Source organism: Bubalus kerabau, chromosome 16 (genome assembly GCF_029407905.1).
Source record: "Bubalus kerabau isolate K-KA32 ecotype Philippines breed swamp buffalo chromosome 16, PCC_UOA_SB_1v2, whole genome shotgun sequence".
Lineage (NCBI taxonomy): Eukaryota > Metazoa > Chordata > Mammalia > Artiodactyla > Bovidae > Bubalus > Bubalus kerabau.
Window position 1 is genome coordinate 13,889,335 of NC_073639.1, and position 25,047 is coordinate 13,914,381.

General features: G+C 40.9%; 1 protein-coding gene across 12 annotated transcripts in view; it reads left to right on the forward strand.

Annotated features, from left to right (window-relative positions):
* Window positions 1-25,047, forward strand: part of NR3C2 (nuclear receptor subfamily 3 group C member 2) — a 440,307-nt gene that overhangs the window by 207,378 nt on the left and 207,882 nt on the right. For all 12 annotated transcript variants that reach the window (XM_055550824.1, XM_055550829.1, XM_055550827.1 and 9 more), the window contains exon 3: window positions 10,477-10,616. In XM_055550824.1, coding sequence (XP_055406799.1) covers window positions 10,477-10,616 — 140 coding nt within the window. The remainder of the gene's footprint in view (window positions 1-10,476; window positions 10,617-25,047) is intronic.

A 25,047-nucleotide genomic window follows, 5' to 3' on the forward strand; every position in this document is an offset into this window, starting at 1 on the left:
TGGTGTTGGAGAAGACTCTTGAGAGTCCCTTGGACTGCAAGGAGATCCAACCAGTCCATCCTAAAGGAGATCAGTCCTGAGTGTTCATTGGAAGGACTGATGTTGAAGCTGCAACTCCAATATTTTGGCCACCTGATGTGAAGAGCTGAGTCATTGGAAAAGACCCTGATGCTGGGAGGGATTGGGGGCAGGAGGAGAAGGGGACAACAGAGGATGAGATGGCTTGATGGCATCACCAACTCAATGGACATGAGTTTGGGTGAACTCCGGGAGTTGGTGATGGACAGGGAGGCCTGGTGTGCTGTGGTTCATGGGGTTGCAAAAAGTCAGACATGGCTGAGCGACTGAACTAATATGGTATACTATGAATTGCATCTTAAGAGAAGGAATCTTATTTAGTGATGAATCATCTCCTGAGACATTAATGATCTTATTGTCAAAAATAATACCATTAAAGAAAATAGACCACAAGAATCACTCCCAAACATTCCTCCTAAATAATGGGAAAACTACAGTGAGATCAGATCAGATCAGATCAGTCGCTCAGTCGTGTCCGACTCTTTGCAACCCCATGAATCGCAGCATGCCAGGCCTCCCTGTCCATCACCAACTCCCGGAGTTCACTCAGACTCACGTCCATCGAGTCAGTGATGCCATCCAGCCATCTAATCCTCTGTCGTCCCCTTCTCCTCTTGCCCCTGATCCCTCCCAGCATCAGAGTCTTTTCCAGTGAGTCAACTCTTCGCATGAGGTGGCCAAAGTACTGGAGTTTCAGCTTTAGCATCATTCCTTCCAAAGAAATCCCAGGGCTGATCTCCTTCAGAATGGACTGGTTGGATCTCCTTACAGTCCAAGGGACTCTCAAGAGTCTTCTCCAACTCAGGTTAAAAATTGTGACTCAAAATATATGTTTATTAAAACGAAAGGAAATAGCAAAAAAGTGTTGTTTTTTTTTGCCTAATTTGTGTGTAGATGAAAATAAGCATTTTAGTAAACTAGTTATTAAGAGTTGATTTGTTTTTGAAATGTATTTTTTGTATACTGAGTGTTCTCCAGATTCTTAAATTTATTTTTCCTTATATAAAAAAGTATGTGTTTGAATCTCAATAATTGTTTATCCTAATGACCTTATGGGGCTGTTCCCAGTTGCATGTACAGAAAGAGAGGAACCAGAATTTTTAAAATGGATGCTTGAGTCTATATTCACACAGGACACTGCCTATACAGTAAATAATCAATATGGTTATTGTTGTACCATTCTCTTATACAGTATTTTTAAAAATCTTTTTTTTTTCCTGTCGCTAACCAATGTTATGCATGCTTGTATAAATTTACAGCACTACAGAAAAATATGATATAGAAAAGTAGAATTATCTGTAGTTCTGTTACTGTGCCAGTCAATAATCAGTTCAGTTCAGTTGCTCAGTCGTGTCCGACTGTTGCGACCCCATGGCCTGCAGCATGCCAGGCTTCCCTGTCCATCACTAACTCCCAGAGCTTACTCAAATTCATTCCATTGAGTCGGCGATGCCGTCCAACCATCTCATCCTCTGTCGTCCCCTTCTCCTCCTGCCCTCAATCTTTCCCAGCATCAGGGTCTTTTCCAATGAGTCAGCTCTTCACATCAGGTGGCCAAAATATTGGAGTTGCAGCTTCAACATCATTCCTTCCAATGAACACCCAGGACTGGTCTCCTTTAGGATGGACTGGTTGGATCTCCTTGCAGTCCAAGGCACTCTCAAGCGTCTTCTCCAACACCACAGGTCAAAAGCATCAATTCTTTGGTGCTCAGCTTTCTTTATAGTCCAACTCTCACATCCATGCATGACTACTGGAAAAACCATGGCTTTGACTAGATGGACCTTTATTGGTAAAGTAATAACATCTCTGTAATACCAATTCATACTGGCTGGAATTTAAATACCACTAAATGTGTGACAGTGTTGTAAGTGCTCTTGAGTATATTGATTAATTTAGCCATAGAGAAGAAAGAAATAATGCCATTTGCAGCAACATAGATAGATAGAGCTAGAGATTATCATACTAAGTGAAGTAAGTCAGAGAAAAACAAATACCATATGATATCATGTATATGTGGAATCTAAAATATGACACAGATGAACCGATTTATGAAACAGAAATAGACTCATAGACCTATAAAACAAATGTATCATTACCAGGGGAAAGGGAAGGATAAATTAGAAGTTTGGGATTCGCAGATACAAATGAGTATATACAAACTAAACAACAAGGTCCTAATGTATAGCACAAAGAACTAGATTCACTATCGTGTAATAAAAAACCATGATGGAAAAGAAAATACTTTGACAAAAATACTTGGTATTTTTTTACAATAAAAATCGGATTCCTAAAAAAATATGTGTATATACACACACATATATATGTTTGTTTTGATTCATTTAATCTATAAGAACCCTATCAGGTATGACTTGTTATCACTGCTTCTCAAATGACAGAACTGGCCCAGAATGGTTAAGTAACCTGATATACTTGTTCCCAGTTTTTTCTTTGGGTAGATTATCATTTGATATTATTGCTATTGTATTATTTACAAAAATAGGAACAGAACATACTGATGCTGTTTTAACACGGTCAGGTCCAAAACAAACTCCCCTGAACCACCAAAACTGCTCCTCACTCCGCTATGTAAATACAAATAGCCCCAGCATACAATTTTTCTGCAAGTCTGGTCAGTACTATCTACTTAAAGAATGAAAAGGCCCTTTCTCACTGTCTTCACTCCTTTAAGCGGAATCCAAGCTGTTATCATCTCCTGCCTGGATAATTGCCGGAGTCGTCATGGCTGGTCTCCCCACTTCCAACATCACCCACTCCTGTAGTCCATTCTCCAGGCAGCAGCCAAAGTCTGATTTTTAAATGTCACTCAGATCATGTTACCCTTCTGCTTAAAACATCTCAATATTCACATCCCTCGTGATGGTACTGAAAATAGCACCCTGAGTCATCGTCATAGCCCTGGAGACCCGTGTGGTCCCTCTCTGTCTTCTTGGGCCCCACCTCCCACCTCCTCCCATCTCCCTGCCTCCTTGCAGCCACATTTCCATCTCTGGACCACGTCATGCTCATTCCTACCTCCGGGACTTTGCACTTTCTCTTCCCTTCGTTGTCACTTTTGCACGGTCGGCTCCTGTGTCCTTTCAGTCTCCCCAAAGCAGCCTTCACAGGCGACCTTTCTAAAGAATCCTAACCCTCCAGTGCCCCATCCAATCTTGATCTCTGTCATTTTCTTCAAAGCACTTACCACTATCTGAGTTTATTTCCTTATTTCTGTATTGTCTTTTTCTCCTTCTGTGGGAAAAACTCCATGAGAATAGGAATTTTCTCATTCATCCGAGTGCCTAAAAAAGGCGGGGCATATCAGGCTTTCAATGAATAGCTCAATTAATGAACAATTTAGACACCAGCAATAGGAGGATGTTTCCTGAAGTATTATTTGCAGATGCCTCTGAATTCTCACTTTACTCTAGATTGCTGAATGAATGCTTGAATTGATTGCACAGGGAAAGAAACTTTTCAGCAGCTACGGATGTTGGTAAAAGCATCTCTGATTAAATTAAAGTACAAAAGACAGGTTTGCTTAATTCTTACTGAGTGGGCTTCAGAAATGACACAGAGTATTCTTGTTGTGTGAAGAATCCTGGTCACTGAATAGCGAACCAATCACTGCAGTGTTGTTAGGTAATTGTTATGAAGATGGGGAAACAACACAGTGATTCCTGGGAAAGCAGAACATGGTATATTAGCATTCACAGCCAGATCCTTCAGTTATATTTTGATCAGTAAAAGTTCCTTTTTCTTGCACAGCTTCTTATTGCTTCTCCCTAAACATCCAGCTGTTTTGAGAAGAAAGCTAGCCCAGTAAGTGCTTTTAATGATGGGTTAGTATAGCCCCTTCCAGTTGTCACAAAAATCAGTATGAACCTTTGATTAACCTCTTCAACTCTTCACTGAATCATTAGAACTATTCTATTTGATACTGAAAATACTTGCATCTTACTTGTATTTCCCAAAGAGAGACACTTGTCTTTACAAGTGGAAATACAATGCTCACTCATTGCTGCTTTAATGATATTTTAACGTTTATGTGTTAAGTCCTATGAACTACTTTGTCTGATTATAAAATTCTTTCTGAGAACAATATTTCTTTGATTACCAAGACCAAAAATGACCGGGTTGGGAAATTTTCCCCAATTCTTTCATATTAAAATGGTTTTTAGCAGGTAGAGTACCATTTGAGTGCATACATGTATGAAGAAATTTCAAGCAAAATCAGCATAGCACTCATATAGCTGCAAGTAAGGTTTTAAGTGCCATAGGATTAGCTATTCTAGAAAGAGTAAGTTTTTACATGTAGATGTTTTTCTGCTGAACCAGATCAAAGAATGGCTGTGTATAGGACACTGTCTGTAATTTGAACTTGAAGTCCATTTTTTGGATAAAACTTCATTATGACAGGCTGTTCCATTTATCTTTTGTACTCATCTTTATCTTAAAAGGATATCTTAAAAAAGATCTTAGAGATCACCTATTCAACCTTTTTTATTGGGAGAATTATAGCCCAGAGAGGAAAGGTGGCTTTGTTAAGGTTTTAGCAGTTAGTGGCTAAGCTAAACCGAGAACAGGAGGCTTTCTTGCTAAGTCCCTGTTCCTGCCTTTACCCCTGTATGTTTGGGACTCATATCCAATGAAGATGTTTAGCTGTAGTAAGATGTTAATGTCTTGTGCATGCTATAAAGAAATTCTGACATTCAGAGTCACTCAATGAGCTTTGTGTTCTGATAAAACTCAACATCTAAGAAAAGTTCAAGACCTGCTTCCCTCTCTTGCTCTTCCTCTCCTCCCTGCCCCCACTTACAAAATGTGCCAATGCATTTCCTAACACTGGATGGATACCCTCCCAACCATGTACCATCTTTCAGTTTCAGAGATATCACATCACAGGATGTCAGTGGAGACGGGAGTTTTCCTGACCTGTCCACCCATCATGGCCTGTCTTCTGTGTTAATAATGCACTTGGTTGTGGGATGGCTTGCTGAGCTTGTGAGGATAGTCTGTCTCCCTGGATGCCTTTCTCCCTGCTCTCTGCAAAGCTAAATGAACCATAGGGGAATTGAACCTATAACCTTGGCCTCATTAATTTACCTGCAGTAAAAATCTCCTTTTGGAAATGTATGTTCTGCTGTGATGAGATTAAGGGTGTGATTTCATTCATTCAGTAAATAGTCCCAGCATGACAGTAATGGCAGCATAGAGCACAGAGAGGCAGAGGACAGGGTCTTTGCCCTCGAGGGTTTGAGATGAGTGCTCCAATCAAGAGTGTCAGGGCAGAAGTGATGACCACGCAGGCAGCGGGATTAGCAAAATGCAAAAGTAAATCATGAGAACAGAGAGGGTTGTGTCCTGCCGGGAGAACCTCAGGGACCCTTGAAGGATGGACGGGTTTTCCAGGAGTTGGACTGGGGGTGGGTATACAGACGGTGGTGCCCAAGCCCGTGGACGGGGAGATTGCAGTGTGGTGAGCACAAGCGCAAGAGGACCTGCAGGAGAAGGCAGAGAAGGAGGAGGCACACAAACATTATCCTGATGGTGGTATTGGGCACAGGGATGATGGAATATTTCTAACCTGAAAAGTAATAGAATCAGAGCTCTGTCACAGGAAGTGTCTTTGTCAGCCACCGTAGAATGAATTGGAAGGGAGGCTAGGGTTGAGGGAGAACCCTGAGGAAGTGATGAGGGTCTGAAGCAGGCTTCCCAACAGGGTGAGGGGAAGTGATGGAAGTGGGTCAGGGCTGGACCAGCAGGGCTTGGTAACTGAGTAGATGTGATACTGAGTATTTGTACCTGGGTGCCTAGCAGATGGCACTATCCTTCCCAAAGCCAGGAGAAGACAGAGGCAGGGCAGTTTTGTAAAGGAAGTGAACACATAAAATTGGAACATCGGGGAGAGGTTGGAGTGGGATGTAAAGATTCAGAAAGTCGTTCAGCAGGAGAGCTGTCTGAGCTGGGATAAGTGGATGAGATCATCGAGATACACTGTAGAAATGAGAATTAAGATGTCCAAAGGTAGAATACTGAAGAAAATCTACACTGGCGATCAAGACCGTAAGAAAAGAGCCTCAGAAATAGAGTGAGCTCAGTAGACCATTACAGACACCGAAGAAGCAGAGCACTGCTGAGAGGTACGTGGAGGCGCTCTTGTAATTGAGAGATGTCAGCAAACAAGAAGGGAAAATAACCCAAGTTTGCTTTAATTCTGTCATTGGCCAAATCATTGTTTTAATTGGGATTTCATAATGCATCTTTTTGATGCTTCTCTTTGACTTTATCTTAATTCAGTTCCACCATATACTTTTCTCGAGAGAGAGAGGGTTAAGAACCAAGCACATTCTTGTATGTAAGGAGTGCAGTAGGAGTTCAGAATTGATGATGGTTGTGAAAAGGCCAGTCATCTTAGACCCCTCATTTATCCCAAGTGTTAACAGGAGCCTTATACGTACCAAGGACTGTGCCATGCCCTGCAGACACAGTGGCAAAGAACCACAGACACAGATCCAAGCCCCTGTTGAATTTACCTTCTTGTGTGAATGAAGCAAAATCAAGAGGAAAATAAAGAGACTAAAGAAGGAAAATAGACAACATGTTCAGTGGTGACATGTGCTAGGGAGAAAATAAAGCAGAAGAGGAAGGGGGTTCAGAAGAACGAGTTTTCAGTCGAGAGGTCAGGGAAGGACTGATTGAGGAAATAACATTTGGATGAAACCCTGAAGAAGCAGGGGACATACATATCTAGGTGAACAGAGGACACCACGTGCCAAGGCCCTGAGGTGGGTGCATGCCCAGTGTGTTTGAGGTCTGGCAAGGAGACCAGTGTTGCTGAAGGACAGCAGGCATGTGAGAAAGGTTAGTAAAGTTATAGGAACCATACTGGGGCCCTGTGGTCATAGGTTGACCCTGACTTTTCCTCTGAGTGTAAGGGAAAGCCCTTGGATGGTTTTGAGCAAAGAAATAAATAAGAATCATTCTGGCTGCAGGAGAAGGAAGAGGAGAAGGACAGACAGGAAGATCAGTGAGCAGGCTTCTGCACATCCTGGGAAGAGGTGTTGGTGGCATGGACTAGAGTGGTCCCAGAGGAACTATGGGAAGTGATCCAAATATGTATGCTTTCGGAGGGTAGAGGAAAGAGAAGTTAACAGATTGAGAAAGAAAACAGAGGCAAAGAGTCAGGGATGAGTCCAAGTTGCTGTATTGGTCTGCTAGGGCTGCGTAACAAAGCACCACAAACGGGTAGCTGAAATAAGAGGAATGTATCTTTTCATGGTTCTGTAGGCTTGGCCATGCTTAACGTGTCGGCTGAGTTGGTTCCTTCTGAAGGCTGTTGGGGAGAGTCTGTTTCATTCCTCCCTCCTAGCTTCTGGTGGTTCGTTGGCCTTCCTTGGCTTGTAAGAGGATCACTGCCTTCATCTTCACATAGCGTTCTGCCTGTGTGTGACTGTGCTCCAATGTCCTCTTTCTAACAAGAACATCAATCAAACTGGACTAGGGACCCACCCTTCTCCAGAAGGACCTCATCTCAACCAACTATGTCTGCTGTGGCCGTATTCCCAAATAAAAGTCCACTAAATCCAAATAAGATTTAGTTGTAGGTGAAAGACTAAAAATAAGATTACCATGCAATCTAACAGTCCCACTCCTGGGCATAAATCCAGACAAAACTGTAATTCAAAAGGTATTTTGTACCCTCATGTTCATAGCAGCACTATTTATGAAAGCCAAGACATGGAAACAGCAACCTGAATGCCAATTGAGAGATGAATGGATAAAGAAGACGTGGTACATATATGCAATGGAATACTACTCAGCCATAAAAGAACAAATTAATGCTATTTGTGGTAACATGGATGCAAGTAGGGATTATCATCCTAAATGAAGTAAGCCAGAAAGAGAAAGACAAATACCATATGATCTCACTTATATGTGTAACCTAAAATATGACAAAAATGAACCTATGTACAAAACACAGAAACCAGCTCACAAACATGGAGAATAGACTTGTGGTTTTGAGGGGGTAGGGAAAGGATGAATTGTTAATTTGGGGTTCGCAGGTGTCAATATCACGTGTAGAATGGGAAAACAACAAGGTCCTTCTGAATAGCACAGGGAATGGTATTCAATATCCTGAGAATAACCATAATGGAAAAGAATATATATACGTGAATAACTGAGTCTCTTTGGTGTTCAGCAGAAATTAACACAGCATTGTAAACTGACTATACTTCAATTTTTGAAAAAAGATTGCCCTCTGATGCCCTAGGGGCCAGGACTTCAATTTACGGATTTGGGGTGGGCAGGGAACACAATTCAGTCCATAAAAGTTGCCAAGAAAATGTGTTTGGAGAGAAGAGGAGAGTTCCAAAGACTAAAGTTAAGAGGCTTTTAAGTTTGAGGACCCAGATCAAAGTTCACAAAAATGTTCATTACAAATCCCATGTATGCTTGTAGTTGTGGAAAAGCACTTACATGTTAGTAATGACTTTTAAGCTATATTCTAATTGTTTATGGCTTCCTGGTACTTCCCTGTGCAGCATAGGAAAGTCAGACAGAGTATGGATTGAGTTTTACTGGCAAATATGCCAAAGAATTTATTGGTGCTGAAATGGAATGTTTTGAATGTCATAAAGAAGTCAAAGGACACTAATAAAAATAATAAAGAGCACTTTTCTCAGAAGGAGAAACAACTTTGGAGAACATCATTTCAGCCCTTGATTTAAGAAGTCATTTTCTAAAAAGTCAGTCATGCTACAGTGCTTGAGCAGTAGCTCCTTCATCTGTTTTTGATGAGAATGTAGTTAAAACATATAAAATCATTTAAAAAAATCATCAAGGCAATAGTACCACATTTTAGCTAATTCGAAAAATAGAGAAATCATCATGGTAACTTAACCATTCTAGCCTTTTGATAGGTTTTCTTTGAGTCTCTTTTTCATGTTCCTGCTGTTTAACATAGAGACAAAAGCTTGGATAGCAAGGTGATGGTAGAGACATACAACAAATCTACCCGACATTTCCTCAGCACGTCCAGCTCAAATTTCTCTTGCCTTCCAGCTCATATTGCTCATTCTGCCTCCTCTGCCCCATCTTTGTCTGGCTAAGGTCTAATTATCCTTCAAAACTCAGAAGGCTTTGGGGAAGCCTTCTGACTGGTGTATTCCCACCCTTACTGGTATGGAAAGCTATGCCGCCATATTACCCCACACCTAAGCACATACCGTAATACTCCACGCCTTCACCAGCTTTGATGAAAGGAGCTGGGCAGTTATTTCCTCAGGACCTTTTGCAGGACCTGTGGGTAGATATTCAATAAATGCATGTAGACTAGGAAAGAAAAAATTATTTGCCTGGTCCACATCTGCCTCTGAACCATGAGACCTTATTAGAATTTAAAATCGTTTTGTTCAGATTGTGCCATAAACCAATACAGGAATATGTAATATGTCTTGAGAACAGTCTCCTTAAAAAGTGTTCCATGTATATTGTTGCTTCAGGGGTTAAATGTATCCCTCAAAACGGAATCCTTCAGTTTGTAGCCGTGAAAGTCACCTTAGATAGTTATATGTGGCTTGTTATTAGTGTTGACTATGTCCCTTCTCAGGTGGCGCTAGTGGTAAAGAACCCGCCTGCCAATGCAGGAGATGCAAGAGATGGGGGTTCAATCCCTGGGTCAGGAAGATCCTCTGGAGGAGCACATGGCAACCACTCCAGTATTCTTGCCTGGAGAATCCCATGGATGGAGGAATCTGGGGGGGTCTACAGTCCATAGGGTCGTAAAGAATCGGGCACAACTGAAGTGACTTTAGCACACACACATGTCTCTTTAAATTAGTAAACACAATGAACTGAATTGAACATGCCTAGGTAAGTTAACGTGGAAAAAATGCAGGAGCTTAGAGGTGAAATTGCTGGCAAAAGAGACAAGAATTAATTTTAATTTGTGCATTGCTTTGGAGAGGGGAGAGTTTTTCACCTGGCATAATTGAGATACAATCTGAGTCCAAGTGAAGAGAATTGAGAAGTATTGCAATAGCCCTTTGATGCCAAAAATACTTTCGTGATGACTTGGCTCAAGATTTCTCTCCTCCCTGTTCACCTAGAATGCAAATAATATTTTTGGTACGCAGTCTCAAAATTAGGAAAAGGAAGAAAAAGTTTACATGAGATTGTTTATAGTTTCCTAGTACTGAGAAGAGGCTTTGCTATAGGGGATTCTTGATACATTACTCCTCTTATGAAGGTTTGGCCTTCATTTCCTACATGAGATGGGACCTTATTGAATTGATTTATGGAACCAGGATGAATGACAGATATTGAGCTAAGCTGTACAGCATGTCAAATGTGCCACTGCAGTGTAGTTACTTAAATCTTGATTTCTTTCCCCAGCTCTACTTTACGAAGTGTTTCTACTGGATCCTCAAGACCTTCCAAAATATGTTTGGTGTGTGGGGATGAGGCTTCAGGATGTCATTATGGGGTGGTAACCTGTGGCAGCTGCAAAGTGTTCTTCAAAAGAGCAGTGGAAGGTAAATGTTCATGTGGGTGTCCTTTACACATTTTTTCCTCGTGTATAGTTTACTCGCACAGTTAACTCTATAGCATTATTGAGAAATAATCAAAAAGTGTTTTTAGATATAATCTGTCAGTGAAAAAGAATAATAATGCCTTGCCTAAAAATCACTTGGAGATTTTTCACTGAACCATATTTAATGGCCAAAATTTGAAATTGTGGATTGGGAACAACAGTCAAAAACACTGGTTTTTTGGTTGTTGATTTATCTCAGTTTGTTTTTCACTGAGACTTAGAGAAATAATTATATGTCACCAGAATTTAATTTGCATGATCTAAAAGGGCGTTTTTTAAACAGGATGTCTGCCTAGTCTGTGTTTCTATATAAATATATGTGTTTGTGGCAAGTTAAAACATATCAGGATCATGTGTGTAATTTAAGTTGTATTCCTCACGGAATTATGTCATTTAATAGCTGCTTGAGATTCCGTGTCTCCATCTGAGTCCTAGTTTTGTTCTTACTGAAAGTTTTCAAACCATTATATTAAATGAAAAATTGTACTGAGATTCAAGTATACGCAGGATATCTTTTGCTTCTGTCCAAGTAATCGTACTTCCTGAAAAGAAATGGTCTTTTGGTTTGTTTCTGCCTTACTCCAGCCTCACATCCAAGCAATTAATTAACATCATATTCAGGCCAGATGGTTTAATTAATGATGAGCACTAAGATTGGTCAAAGTGTAGAATTTTTTGTTATCAGGAGAAGTATTGTGTTATAAGTATTATCAACACTTATTCTCACTAAAGAGTTCAGCTTCAAGATATCTGCAGGTATATTGCTCAGAATATTTTTCTGAGAGATGAATTGGTGCTTTAGAGACTTTTAAGCATACATGATTTGAATGTTTCATCTTTATTTTGCTGATTCTTTAGAGACTTTTAAGCATAAAGGATTGGAATGTTTCATCTTTATTTTGCTGATGACCACAAGAAATGTCCTTAGTTCTCAGATGAAAAACGCTGACTGAGTAGTTATGTCTGTGCTTCTGAGATTGATTCTGCATTATTTAATTGATAGCACATGATTCATGTTATTTACACAATTAATTATTTAATAGTCCCCAAACCCAGCATTGAATTGATAATAGGAGTTCTGTATCTATTTCTCAGGAGATGCACTCTTGTTACAGGTGACAGAAAATTCCACAGAAACTGGGTTAAGAACAAATGGAAATTCATTGGCTCACATAAGTGGAAAGTACTCTTATGGGTGTGGCTTTGGGCAAGCCATGGTCTTAATCCGGGTCATTCACACGCAATCTCATTCTCTCCATCGCTTGACTTTGCTCTGGCTCTCTTTTCATGTATTTTCTCTCATGATGATGAGACAGCCACCAGACCTCCTTTAAAAAGGGGTTTGAAGTTCCCAGGAGTTATTATAAAACCCCCCAATTGAATCTCCACAGTCTGACTTGACTCACACGGCCCCCTCCAAATCAGTCACCATGGCAGGGGAGGGCAGCAATCTGATAGGCTGGTTCTGGCCAACCTGAACCACTTAGACCAACTGTGGAGATGAGCGTTTCCTGGAGAAGAAGGTGGGGTCTATTATGAGAAGGCTGATTTCTTCTTCTGAAAACAGGGGAAAGAAGTATGTATAAAACTGAAATCAATATAATTTTTTAAGACTGTCTACCTGCCACCCTCTTCTTTCTTAACTCTGTGATTGACTCAGTAATAGAAAAATAAATAAGGTTTGACTCTGACATCTTTCTTATGCCACTATATACCTTCCAATATAAGGGTTCCCCCCCAGGCTCATTAATGTGTGAACAAAGGTGATAAGTAAAAATAAAGCAGTGAGAGAAGGGCGTTTAGAGTGTCCTGTATTACCCTACCTTCAGGTCAGCTTTCATATCAGAGCCCACATTTTGGCTATTTACAAAAGCTGCCCTTCTCTGCGAAAAGGTTTTCTAGATGTTTTTGCTTAGTTATTGTTGTTTTAAGTAGTTTCTCTAGAAGTAGCTAAGGAAGGAATTGTTTTTATAACTGAGGAACATATAAATATGGAAAAGCCTAAACGTGGATACGCTTTTGTTTCATTGGAGTGCCAATCAATAATAATGGATAATGAACTTTGATGAGTGCCTTTTAAAACTTTTATTAATATAGCATATTTACTCTTTATTTGGTAATTAGAATTTATCACTCAAATATAAACTTCATGAGAGTAATGACTTGTTTTTGTTTTGTAATTTGTACTTGCTTACTCTTATCTCTTATCATGGGTGCCTGTGAAAGAAATAGGACCACCTTTGAATCAGAATTTTTTGGTTTAATAAGAAATTATTTTTAAAATATTTTATCTAATTCAGGGGATTAATTTCACAAACCTATGGTATATGAGAAGGCAATGGCACCCCACTCCAGTACTCTTGCCTGGAAAATCCCATGGACGGAGGAGCCTGGTGGGCTGCAGTCCATGGGGTCGTGAAGAGTTGGACATGATTGAGTGACTTTGCTTTCACTTTTCACTTTCATGCATTGGAGAAGGAAATGGCAACCCACTCCAGTGTTCTTGCCTGGAGAATCCCAGGGTCGGGGGAGCCTGGTGGGTTGCCGTCTATGGGGTCGCACAGAGTCGGACACGACTGAAGCGACTTAGTAGCAGCAGCATGGTATATGAGTGTTATTCTTATTCATGTTTTTACAGATGAAGACATTTGGGATCAGACCCAGTCAACTAACCTGTTCAGAATCATAAGATCAAACTTAAACCCATATTAGAGTCATAAGACTCCAAAGCTAGATCCAACCAAACGCCTCATAACTAAATCTCATAATCTGTTGTTTCCATTTTTCGTAATTATCAAGTTTGTGAAAACCCTACTCTATATGTCATGCTTTATGCCTGCTCGGTGACCGTGGTGGCAGTGATGTAAACACTGAGAAACTGTCCCAGTGTGTGTGCACACACACGTACACAAGTGTGTATATATGTGCTTTTATATTTGAATATTTACTAAGGTTGTTTTCTGGTTTTAACCTTAAGCTCCTCCTTAGAATATAAAAACAGGGTTCTAAGCACTTGAGCATAGAGGGAGCTGAGAGAAGGGGAATCTGCTGAAAGTCGAAAGGAACTGCCAATACTGGGGCCACTTGAGAGAGAATGGGGGAAAAGCCAACAGTGTGAGTTTTGAGCTTGTCGGCTTAAGACCTTATGCCCTAGAACATGCCTCTCAGAAGCTTGGTCTGACAGTGTACTGGTGACTACATAGGGGACTGCACACCGTTTAAGTGTAAGTTATGTTCTCTGTGTTCTGTCTAGTGGGGTATATAGATGTGCTTTTTTTTTTTTTATTCATAAACATTTAGTATAAACCCCCCCAAAAAAAAATAAAAAATAAATAAAAACCTTGAGAAGCCTCATCTGGAATACCTTTTTTTTTTGGCCAGTAATGTCACTTCAGAGTCATATTACTTTACCTTTCAATGGAAATGTACCATTTTATTTTTTCATTTGAATTGCTTTTTTGCCTTGAATGTTTGTTAGGACCTTTCCTCTCTGACAAAAGAGAAAGAACAAGCGTGCGTGCGTGCGCACATACACACACACACTCTCTCTCTCTCTCTCATGATTACCCACCCCAACACATATATTTTAAACAGGGTTCTCCCTAGTGGTGGAAAGTGGAGCTGGCTTTAGGGTCAAAAGACTTGGTTTAGTTTGCGGATTTGCCACTCAATAGATGTGAGATTATTGCAAATTATATAGCTTACCTGCGGAGAAGACAATGGCAACCCACTCCAGTACTCTTGCCTGGAAAATCCCATGGACAGAGGGGCCTGGTGGGCTGCAGTCCATGGGGTCGCTAGGAGTCGGACACGACTGAGCGACTTCACTTTATTTTTTCACTTTCATGCATTAGAGAAGGAAATGTGTTCTTGCCTGGAGAATCCCAGGGACGGGGGAGCCTGGTGGGCTGCCGTCTATGGGGTCGCACAGAGTCGGACACGACTGAAGCGACTTAGCAGCAGCAGCAGCAGCAGCTTACCTGGGCCTCAGTTTCTTTATATACACAAGGAAAAGGTAACATTGCCCTACTTAATGCTTTGAAAAATTACATGAAAACAAGATCTTTTTGCAGATTTTATAAATCATAAAGTGGCATCAAGCTATTAGATCTTGACTCTTCTTTAAAAACAAAATGCTGAAGTTCTTTGGCCATGTCTGTACACAGGGACCATGTAAATGATTCAGTAACGTTGCATGGTTAGGTCTGCATTTTTTTGTCATTGCAGCTTCATTTTTCCCATAGTACTTTATTTTGCCCATAGAACTGGGCTTTGCAATTGTAAGATCTTTCTAGACTAGCAGTTCTCAAAGAATGTAGGGGCCAAGGGTCAAGCGTGCGGGAATGGAGGGTCTTTCAAATTTCCCTTTAGGGACTTTTCCACATTTTCCAACATGGACTGAACTACCAACATTCACCCCCATAACGAACCTTCAGAGCTGACTGGGTCAGCGCCACCTGGGAGGGCTGCACAGTAGAGAAAATATTGAGAGATACCAAGTGAAATTTCAGCGTCCCTGTTTGATGTCTTTAGGACAGGAAAGGACCTTATCTCTGGAACCTAGCAACACTGCAGATGTTTATTAGCCGCTAAAAGGATGTTTGAATGTACCCATGAATGGACCTATATGACATAGAGCATTCCAGGTTAAATGACTCCTCTCCTCCCTGCAAATCAGTAAATTAGCAGTAAACCTGGCCCAAGAATTTACACAGGCCTTTTGACATCTAATCTGCAACTTCTAATTCTACTCTGGAGTTTTTACTGTCTTTGTCTCTTTTCAACTGTAAATTGCCATTGGTTTCATCACATGTGTATTTTACTTCTCGATCCCTCAATGAATAGAGCTGACTACATTCAGCAGTCTATTTTATAACCTAATTTTGTTTCTGGATGCTCAGTATACAGGTAGTGTCTGAAAGACACAGCCACCACAAATCACTGCAGTGTTGTAAGAGAAGAAGAGAGCTCATTATTATGTAAAGTCAGCTGGACTTGTATTTTTGTAAGCAGACCTGTTAGGCTAAAGAGTCCATATCTTGGTATGGCCAGTCAAATCATATGATGCCTGTTTCAACACTCAGACCTTTCCCTTTAAGTTAAGAGACTTATAAATCTATTTCCTGAAATGACACGGCTTTGAAAGACCTAGTTGCAGATTAATCTCTGGAGTCCTTGGATTTGCAGTATTTAAGGTATACAAATCTGGACATATACTCCTCATCCTCCTCCTGTGTACTTCACAGCATATAGATGAGAAATCTTGCATATCATCAACAGTATCCTTTGGGGTGAAAATGTTTTTAAGGATCTGTAATGGTTGCCTGAGAGTTAATTTTCTTCACTTTTCTAAACTTGAATGAGTAAACTGAACAGAGGGAAGTATGTCTCGCTGTTTCATGGACCCAAGTTATGCCCGTCAGGCTGTGTACTCTTGAGCGAAAGGACCAGCAAGTGAGAGTGTGAGCAAATGTGAGGTCTTGGGGGCTGGACGATTGATTGACAGTGAGATTATCCTGCAAAATAGAGCACTTAAATTGAGTTCGACACAGGATTAGGATGGTACTACACAGTAATTAATACAGCTATTGCCTTATAATTGGCAACATAAAATTAAGGAAATAACACATACTTTATTAGATGTCTTCGGTCATGGTGTGATATATTCCTCCGTGTGCCACATACGGGAATCTAGTGCACACCAGAGGCCATGAGCCTCCTGTGAAACTGCTGTCAGAGGTCGCAAACCAGAGACTGTTCTGACTTAGAGTTTTCTCATGAAACACTTTAAAGATTAAGTCTTTCTTTTTCCTTGTACCAGAAATTAGGAACCAGGTAACCTGATTCTAGCTACTTAAGCACTTAAATAAATACCTACCTGGTTGAACATATCTAGGACTTTTATAGACACTTCTTTCCTCCTGACCTAAGCCCAAGGCTTTAGTGGTTTTTTGTTTGTTTGTTTTTAATTTTTATTGGAGTAGAGTCAATTTACAATGTTGTGTTAGTTTCAGGTGTACAGCAAAGTGAATGTTGCACATACACATATATCCACTCTTTTTTAGATTATTTTCCCATATGGGCCAAGGCTTTAGTGTTAATTGCAAATGTTTGCCCAGATTTTTTTTTTTTAAATATCCTTTCAGTTGGTTGCCATGGGAACAGCCATGACATTTAGGCCAACCTGGAAGGTCAGGGAAGCTTCTTAAAGAGTTGACCCCCAAACTGAATCTTGAAGGATTGAGATTGGCAGTGCTGAGGGGGAGAAAGGACAGGCTGTCTGCACAGGGCACCAGAAGCAGTTCCGTGTTACCCCTGGGAATGTGTGAGATGCAAGGAGATAGGAGGCGAGACTAAGGTGCGGGTTGGACCCAGGCCCTGGACTCTAAGGAGGGACCTGCATTTATTCCTGGAAAAAACAGACCCTCTCAGTGTTTCCATGCAGCAGAATGGTGAGCGCAGGTTCACATGTAAGATCTGGCTGTAGGGAGGTATGCTTATTTAAACAGGGTAAGCTTCAGTGGCTCTTTCAAGTCATTTTCATGAGAGATGACGAGAGATAGAACAGTGTTAGGGGTAGAGAAGAGCGGACAGCATGTGAGGACTGTCGGGAAGTAACATTGGTGGGTCTGTATTGGACGTAAAGAAGCAAAGCTTTGGGATGTTTCCTCAAGCTTCACTGCTTCTGCCCTCTGCTGAGATTGGGGACCTGGAGTGGGAGCAGCTTTGGGGTTATGGGAGGCAAAGGTCATTCATTCAACAAATATATATTCTGTATTCACTGAACGGCAGGCACTATTCTAGACAAGGTCTTCTCAGGTGGTGCTAGTGGTAAAGAACCCACCTGCCAATGCAGGAGATGTAAAAGATTCAGGTTCAATCCCTGAGTTGGGAAGATCTCCTGGAGGAGGGCATGGCAACCCACTCCAGTATTTTCGCCTGGAGAATTCCATGAACAGAGGAGCCTGGCAGGCTATGGTCCATGGGGTTGCAAAAGAATCGGACACAACTGAAGCAACTTAGCAGCAGCAGAATTCTAGACAAACCTATGGACTTCTTGGATGAAGATCAGGTGAACAAAATAGACCAAGATCCTTGCCACGGTGGAGCTTACATTCCAGTGAGAGGTAGTGGAGAGATTAAACATAATAAATGAGTTATTTGTGTAGCATGTGAAAAGGTGATAGCTGCTCAGGAAAATAAGCACTGCCAGAATTAAGGGGGTTGGAATGAGATTCTGTTCAGGACAGTGAGTTTGAAATGTCAGTAAACCTTCAGACGTGTCTAACAGGAAGTTGAATTTGTGATTTGGAAGCTTGGGGAATAGGGCAGGATGGAGAATAAAGGTTTATAGAATCATCACCCATGAAAATAGATGCATTTGCCCAAGACATAGACAAGGAATAAGGCAAGATTAGAACCTTAGAGAACGTAAATCTAGTGCATTGTGTTTGTGTGTGTTACACATGTGTGAATAATGTCCTCCAAGTTGTACACAGAAAATTTTTAGTTACTTTGTCTCTGGTTCTTCCAGGTTGAGCTGAACTTCAGATAATTGCAGCTGTGGAACTTTCAATTCCAGTTTTTGCTCTTTATTTATCATTAAGCTTGATTCTTTTTGAATCTCAGCCAGTCCAAAGCCCCCAACCAAACATGGTAGCAAGGAAATTTGATTTGCCAACCCTGGACAGAAATAATGCCACATATGTGGCAGATGCTCAAGCCACATTTGTTGATCAGTGATCACCATAGTGTGTGTGTGTAGGATTCCCCTTGATTCTTTCACAGTTTCTCTGAAATCAAAACTATGTTGAAGTGATTTATTTGAAAATGATTTTGAGTAGGGACATGTAAACCAAAAGTAAAGTAGTATTCCAAAGAGAAGTTCTTGTTGTTTAAAATTTTAAATGAAGAACTTCCCTGGTGGTCCAGTGGCTAAGACTCCAAGCTTCCAATGAAGGGGGCATGGATTTGAACCCTGGTTAGGGAACTAAGATCCCACATGCCCTGTGCTGTGGCCAAAAAATTTTAAAAATGAATAAATAAATTTAAAAAATGTAAATGAAGGTGCACTTCACGTAGCAAATTTGAAAAGTCTAAATTGGAAGCACAGTAATTTTCAGGTATTTCCCGTGCCTTGGTGTTTGTTTGCAACCCATCTGTCTAGTTCTAAAGCAACTCACAGGTTTCCATGAGACAAAATGAAATTTCTTCTAAGTGAAATGAAAAGCAGGACAAAGGGAAGATGAGAACAAGAGAAAGGAGAGTGAACCAAGAATTGGGATAGAGAAAGTATGCCCTTTGACCTTGGCAGAGATCAGCCACATACTGAGCTTCCTCATCCCAAGCCCACAGACATTGGTGACTTACCTGACTTACAGTGTTCTTAAAAACTAGATTAGGAAAGCACCTATTTAGAAGAACGTTTTCATGAGCTGCTTTGGTTGTAATGTGCCTCTACTTTTCATGTGAATTATAACCCTGATGCTGGGAAAGATGGAAGGCAAAAGGAGAAGAGGGTGGCAGAGGACGAGATGGTTAGATAGCATCACAAACTCAACGGACATGAGTTTGAGCAAACTCTGGGAGATAGTGGAGGACAGGGAAGCCTGGTGTGCTGCAGTCCATGGGGTTGCAAAGAGCTGGACATGACTTCGGGACTGAAGAACAGCAATAACTTGAATTTTTTTTTTTTAAAGCAACTCTCCCATTGGTATTAATGGAATTGTTTGGCTTATCTTAAGGTACACTGCTAGAAACATGCTTTATTCTGTCAACTTCCTGCACCTATAGTAATCACTGTTATTCGTGGAGCAGTTACTCAACCTAGGCAGGAACTGTGCTAAGTCCTCCATATTTTGTTTCATTTTTTCCTTGTAACCACCTTGTTCAGTGTGAATGTTTTGCACGGTACGATCTTTAAAACTGAGCCCTTTAAGTATCTTTATGACAAGGAAGACAGTGACTATTTTTTAGCAAGTCTTAATGGTATGATCCTTCAATTCTTAAAATTAATAGCCACAGTAGTAAATATTTGAGTACTTCTTTTGTGCCTATTACACTAAGAACTTTATTACACATTATCATTTTAATCCTCATGATAATCCTATTAAATAGGTATGATTATTATCTCCCTCATGTTAGTAGTTAGTCATCTGAGGCAGGTGAGAGGCGAGTAAGTTAGTCCGAGGTCACCCAGATCAAATGAAGTGGTGGAACTGGGATTTGAACCCTGGAAGCCCAGGCCTGCTGACTCTGTCCACTTAGCACACAAGCTGTACTGCCCCACACAGAGGCATATCAGAGCCCAACTATTTTTACCCTTCGAAAAGTAGGGCAACGTTTCTGGCTTTAGAACACTTACGAAGAGCACATTATAATTTAACAGTTACCTCGCTATACCCTAAATAATTAACTCCTAGCCATTCCAAGTTGAAACTTTCATTTGAATTTCTGTTGCCCTAATGGGAAAGAAATTGGGTAGTCTCTATTTTTCTTCTTAAGGAAAGAACTCCCTATTTTTTAAAAAATTACCATTACCACCCTAAAGTACTTCTTTAACATCTTAATCTGAAGCCTTATGGAAAAGTTTTATCTTCCTGTGGTTCATTTCCTGTGTGTGATAAAAATTAGATGTAGCCTATCGGGCTCAGAGAACCACTGCCGGAAGAACCTTTCTTCCCGAAAGCTGAAAGCCCCAAACCCTTCAGCCCTGCTGTCCACTTGATGCCTGGCGGCTCAGAAACTGACCCAAGAGCCGGAGGACGCAGGGCTGCTCTCGCAGAACCCACACCCAGGACGTGATTAGGATCATACTGCTTCTGTGATTCCCTCCTGAGAATGATTTGACATCGAAAATGAAAATTGCTCAATTGACTGCAGTCAACATAGCTCTGGAAGATGGGAAGGATGAGGAGGCATTTAGGCTTTAAAGTGGAGGCCAGTGGTGGAGGGATGGGAAGATGGGGGCTTGAACTTGAGTCTGATCAGTAAGGCAGTTCAGTGAGGGCCTGACCAGTGCCCAGAAATGGAGAAGGTGGCTGAACAAAGACACAGGGGCCAGGTGAAGGCTGTCATGGTGCAGTGAGAAGTCTCAGTCCTTCTTAAACCCCGTGAGTCTTCTATCAGGAAAAAAATCATTGCAGGAGTCCCTTGGACAGCAAGGAGATCAAACCAGTCAATCCTAAAAGAAATCAACCCTGAATTTTCATTGGAAGGACTGATGCTGAAGCTGAAACTCCAATACTTTGGCCACCTGATGTGAAAAGCCAACTCATTGGAAAAGACCCTGATGCTGGGAAAGACTGAAGGCAAAAGGAGAAGGTGGTGGCAGAGGATGAGATGGTTGGATGGTATCATTGACTCTTTGGACATAAGTTTGAGCAAACTCTGGGAGATTGTGAACAGGGAAGCCTGGAGTGCTGCAGGCCATGGGGTCGCAAAGAGCGGGACACAACTGAGTGACTGAACAGCAATAATACAGCATAGGCAGGGTTGCCCCTTGGTGTCTATGCAGCGGCTCATGGCAGGTACTGCCTGGAGGAAGAGATGACTGGGATGGGATTGTGGCTGATGGAAAGTGGAAAGGGCCTAGCTTGGGATGGAATTGGGGCAACTGAACAGAAGGCCTGATGGGAGAGGTGAGAAGGAAGAAGGGGCAGGACCTCATGATGGGTTAGTTCTGAGCAATGTTGGAGGTCTCTGATGGAGATTTGGGAAGAAAACACTTGGGGAATGGAGAGAATGAGAAGCATTTAAAACTGTTGAGATTGAATCACCCAAAGAGATAAAGCAGTCGGTATGGAAAAGCAGAGACAAAATTCTAAAGCAGTTCAATTTTTACCTGGAGATATTTCCTTGTGCATTTTAAAGTGCCCAACTAGGTATCGGTTAGTTTGGCAGATTGGCTTAATTTTAGGCAACAGATGTCAGCGACTGCTTAATTTGGTGCAGAACATGGGAAGTTAGGCAGTGGAACTGAAAGCCTGGTGAAGGTGCTGGGTGCTCAGCACTGGTGAAACAGGCCTGCGGGGTATGATGATCGTCGGGTGGACTTGTGCGACTGTTACTGCCCATATCAGAGGCACTAAATGATGATTTTAGCAGCTCATGACGTCACAGGAAAATACAACATGAGATACTAATGATAAGGAAGGCAGAAACATTCTGTAGCCAAAACAAAATGCCCATGTTTCAGGTCTCCAAAAGCTTTGCTCTAATTTTTTTGCTCTTTAAAGACAGACATATTCAGCATAGTGACTTTTTTTTTTTCCTTTTACCCTTATTCCTTGGGTATTTTTGTTCACTGCCCATCCTGACTTCTTAGGGCAGGAAGAGAGTGAGACTTATGATTTCTGGAGAGATGAGATACCTGTAAAAAAGAGTGTATATGTTTAACTGATTTACTTTGCTGAACACCTGATACTAACACAGCGTTGTAAATCACTCCACTCCAATAAAATCTTTTTTAGAAAGATGCCTGTAACATGTACACGTGCAAGCACGCAGTGTGTTCAGAGCTCTGCCCCACCTCACCCTGTCACCCTGTGAGAGGCATGCTCAGCGGAGGGGGAAAGCGCGAACACCAGCAGGAAGACTCCAGAACCACCTGAAATGATCACAAAAGCATCTGTGCACATGGTCATCTCCTCTGAATCTCTCATAATTATGTACCTCCTCCCTCCGATATCTGAGACCAAATCCACTTCTAGGGAGGTCACCCTCAAGAAATGAAGCTCACCCCTCTCAGAGCAGAGCAGCTTATTGCCCGTGGCCCTCGGGTTGGCCCTATTTGAAGCTCTTTTCCATCAGTGTCAGCACTTGGAATGTGTTGATTATGACATTAGATTTACAGAAGCATCGCCTTCCTGTCCTTGCCATGTTGCTGATTAATAGTGAACTCTTCCACCATGTAGAAGAAAGCCCGATCCCTCCGGAAGAGTGAGAAGTGTGTTGGGTTGGCCAAAAAGTTTGTTTGGGTTTTTTCATAACATCTTACAAAAAAACCCAAACAAACATTTTGGCCAACATATTTTCTCCTTATAAGTATCAGGCTAAAGGCTCTGTGAGAGCACTGGCCTTTGACAACCTGATTCAGCTTCACAGAGAGGTTCTGTTTACTTGTTTAATGGTAAGGCCAAACCTGGGCCTCCCACATCGCAGGCAGGTTCTTTACTGTCCGAGCCACCAGGGAAGCCCTAGACCACAAAATCAAGCAAATGAAATAAAAGATTAAAGAATAAAACTCTAGGGGGTCATCATAAATGTGAACAAGAGTTGAAAAGTCACTTGTGGCAACTTAGGGGGCATAAGTGGGATGAAGTTTTTAGAAAGTTGAATTGAAATTCACACACATAGCACTGTAGATGAGTGAAAGTGAAAATGATTGTGGCTGTCGTGTCCAGCTCTTTGCAACCCCATGGACTGGAGCCCACCAGGCTCCTCTGTCCACAGGATTTGCCACGCAAGAATACTGCAGTGGGTTTCCATTTTCTTCTCCAGGGGATCTTCCCGACCCAGGGATTGAACCTGGATCTCCTGCATTGCAGGCAGATTCTTTATCATCTAAGCAAATATATAGGCTCAATAAATTATATTTGTTTCAAAGGAGTCAAAACTGTGTAACTGGCAGGGGCACACAATTACCTCTTCCCTCCGAATCCCTTCTTTTATTTTCTTCTACAGTTCTGAAGGAAGAACCAGGGCTTAAGTTTGGAGATTCACACCATCCTTTTAGAAGCCATAATGACCACTTAATGTCTTAGTGAAAGGCTCCCTGGCTATTATCCAGCAGTTGAAACCCTGCAGGAGTTCTCCAGTTGTTGTTGTTCAGCCGCTAAGTCAAGTCCGACTCTGCAACCCCATGGACTGCAGCATGCCAGATTCCCCTGTCTGTGTGATAATACATCACCAGCACAGGCTCTAGGGTCATCTTTATATTAAGTTATAGCGTGAGTAGAGAGAGAATAGACCCTGGGGTCAGACAATCTGCTTTGAGTCTGGAATGATTTGAGCAAATATGAACTTCTGTTTCCACTTCTGTAATCAAGAGAAAATAAATCTTGAAAGCATCTGTCCTACCCATGTCTCAGAGTGAGGAGGATAATAGTTAGTTCACCTGTATTGAAACTGCTTTAGAAACAATTTTTGTAAAGGGTTTGTAAAGGGTTACTTTACAAACACTGCATTTAAAAATCAGTATGCCCTTCTGAAGTCATTAAATTAGTATGCCTTGGTTCTCAATAAATTATAGAATATTTAATTCCAGCTACTTTTTGCATATGTTAAATATTTGCTTTGAAGGGGTAAAAACAGTAAAAATTAAAAGAAAAGCATATTTCACTTTAGGTAAGACTTAGGCAGGTCCATATTGCTCATGGACTGAAGGGTAATACTGGGAAAACCTTTGTATTTAAATCAGGGTTTTTTTTAACTTTTTATATTATGTAGGAGTATCTGGTGATGCTGGCGGTAAAGAATCCTCCTGCCAATGCAGAAGACGTAAAAGACACAGATTCTATCCCCGGGTCAGGAAGATCCCCTGGAGGAGGGTATGGCAACCCACTCCAGGATTCTTGCCTAGAGAATCCCTTGAACAGAGTAGCCTGGCAGGCTATAGTCCATGGGGTCCAACACAATTGAAGCAACTTAGCATAGTTGATTAACGATGTTGTGTTAGTTTTAGGTGAACAGCAGAGTGATCCAGTTGTATTTATTCTTTTTCAAATTCTTAGTTCATTGTAAGACCAGGATTTAAATTTAATCTGCCTAAATACAGGATCAGACAAAGAACAGAGAGAGTTTTCACACTCTTTTTACATCTTAAACAATTTTGGAGATCACAACTACTTTTTACTTTCTTCCTATTTTAATTAATTGCACCAGGATTTCTAAAACACGCTGCATTCTCCTGCCCTCCCACCCATGCTGACCAGCTTAATTGGAAAACCAGTACAGAATTAGTCTAGGTTGATTGTTTTTCATCCGGCCTGTACCAAGCATTTTCCCAGTTGAACCAGGCTCAGCAATTTGATATTGCTAACATTACATGAGCACTAATTGTCCTGTTTTTTTATTATCCAGTTTGAATTGAAGTTGCATTCAGAAAGAGAATAGGAATGAAGATTATTAGTAGCTATTAATTAGAAATCTTAAATAAAAATCACCGTTTTTATTTTATTTATTTCTTGAGGTTAATTTGTGCCAGTATAACTACAGTGGACTACATACAAACTTTTTAAATCTAAAAAACATTTTTCATCATAATACAAAAACATGTATATAATATTGTATATTATATAATATATAATTATAATATATAATTATATTTTATTTTATTAAATTACAATTATATTAATATATAATCAATATAT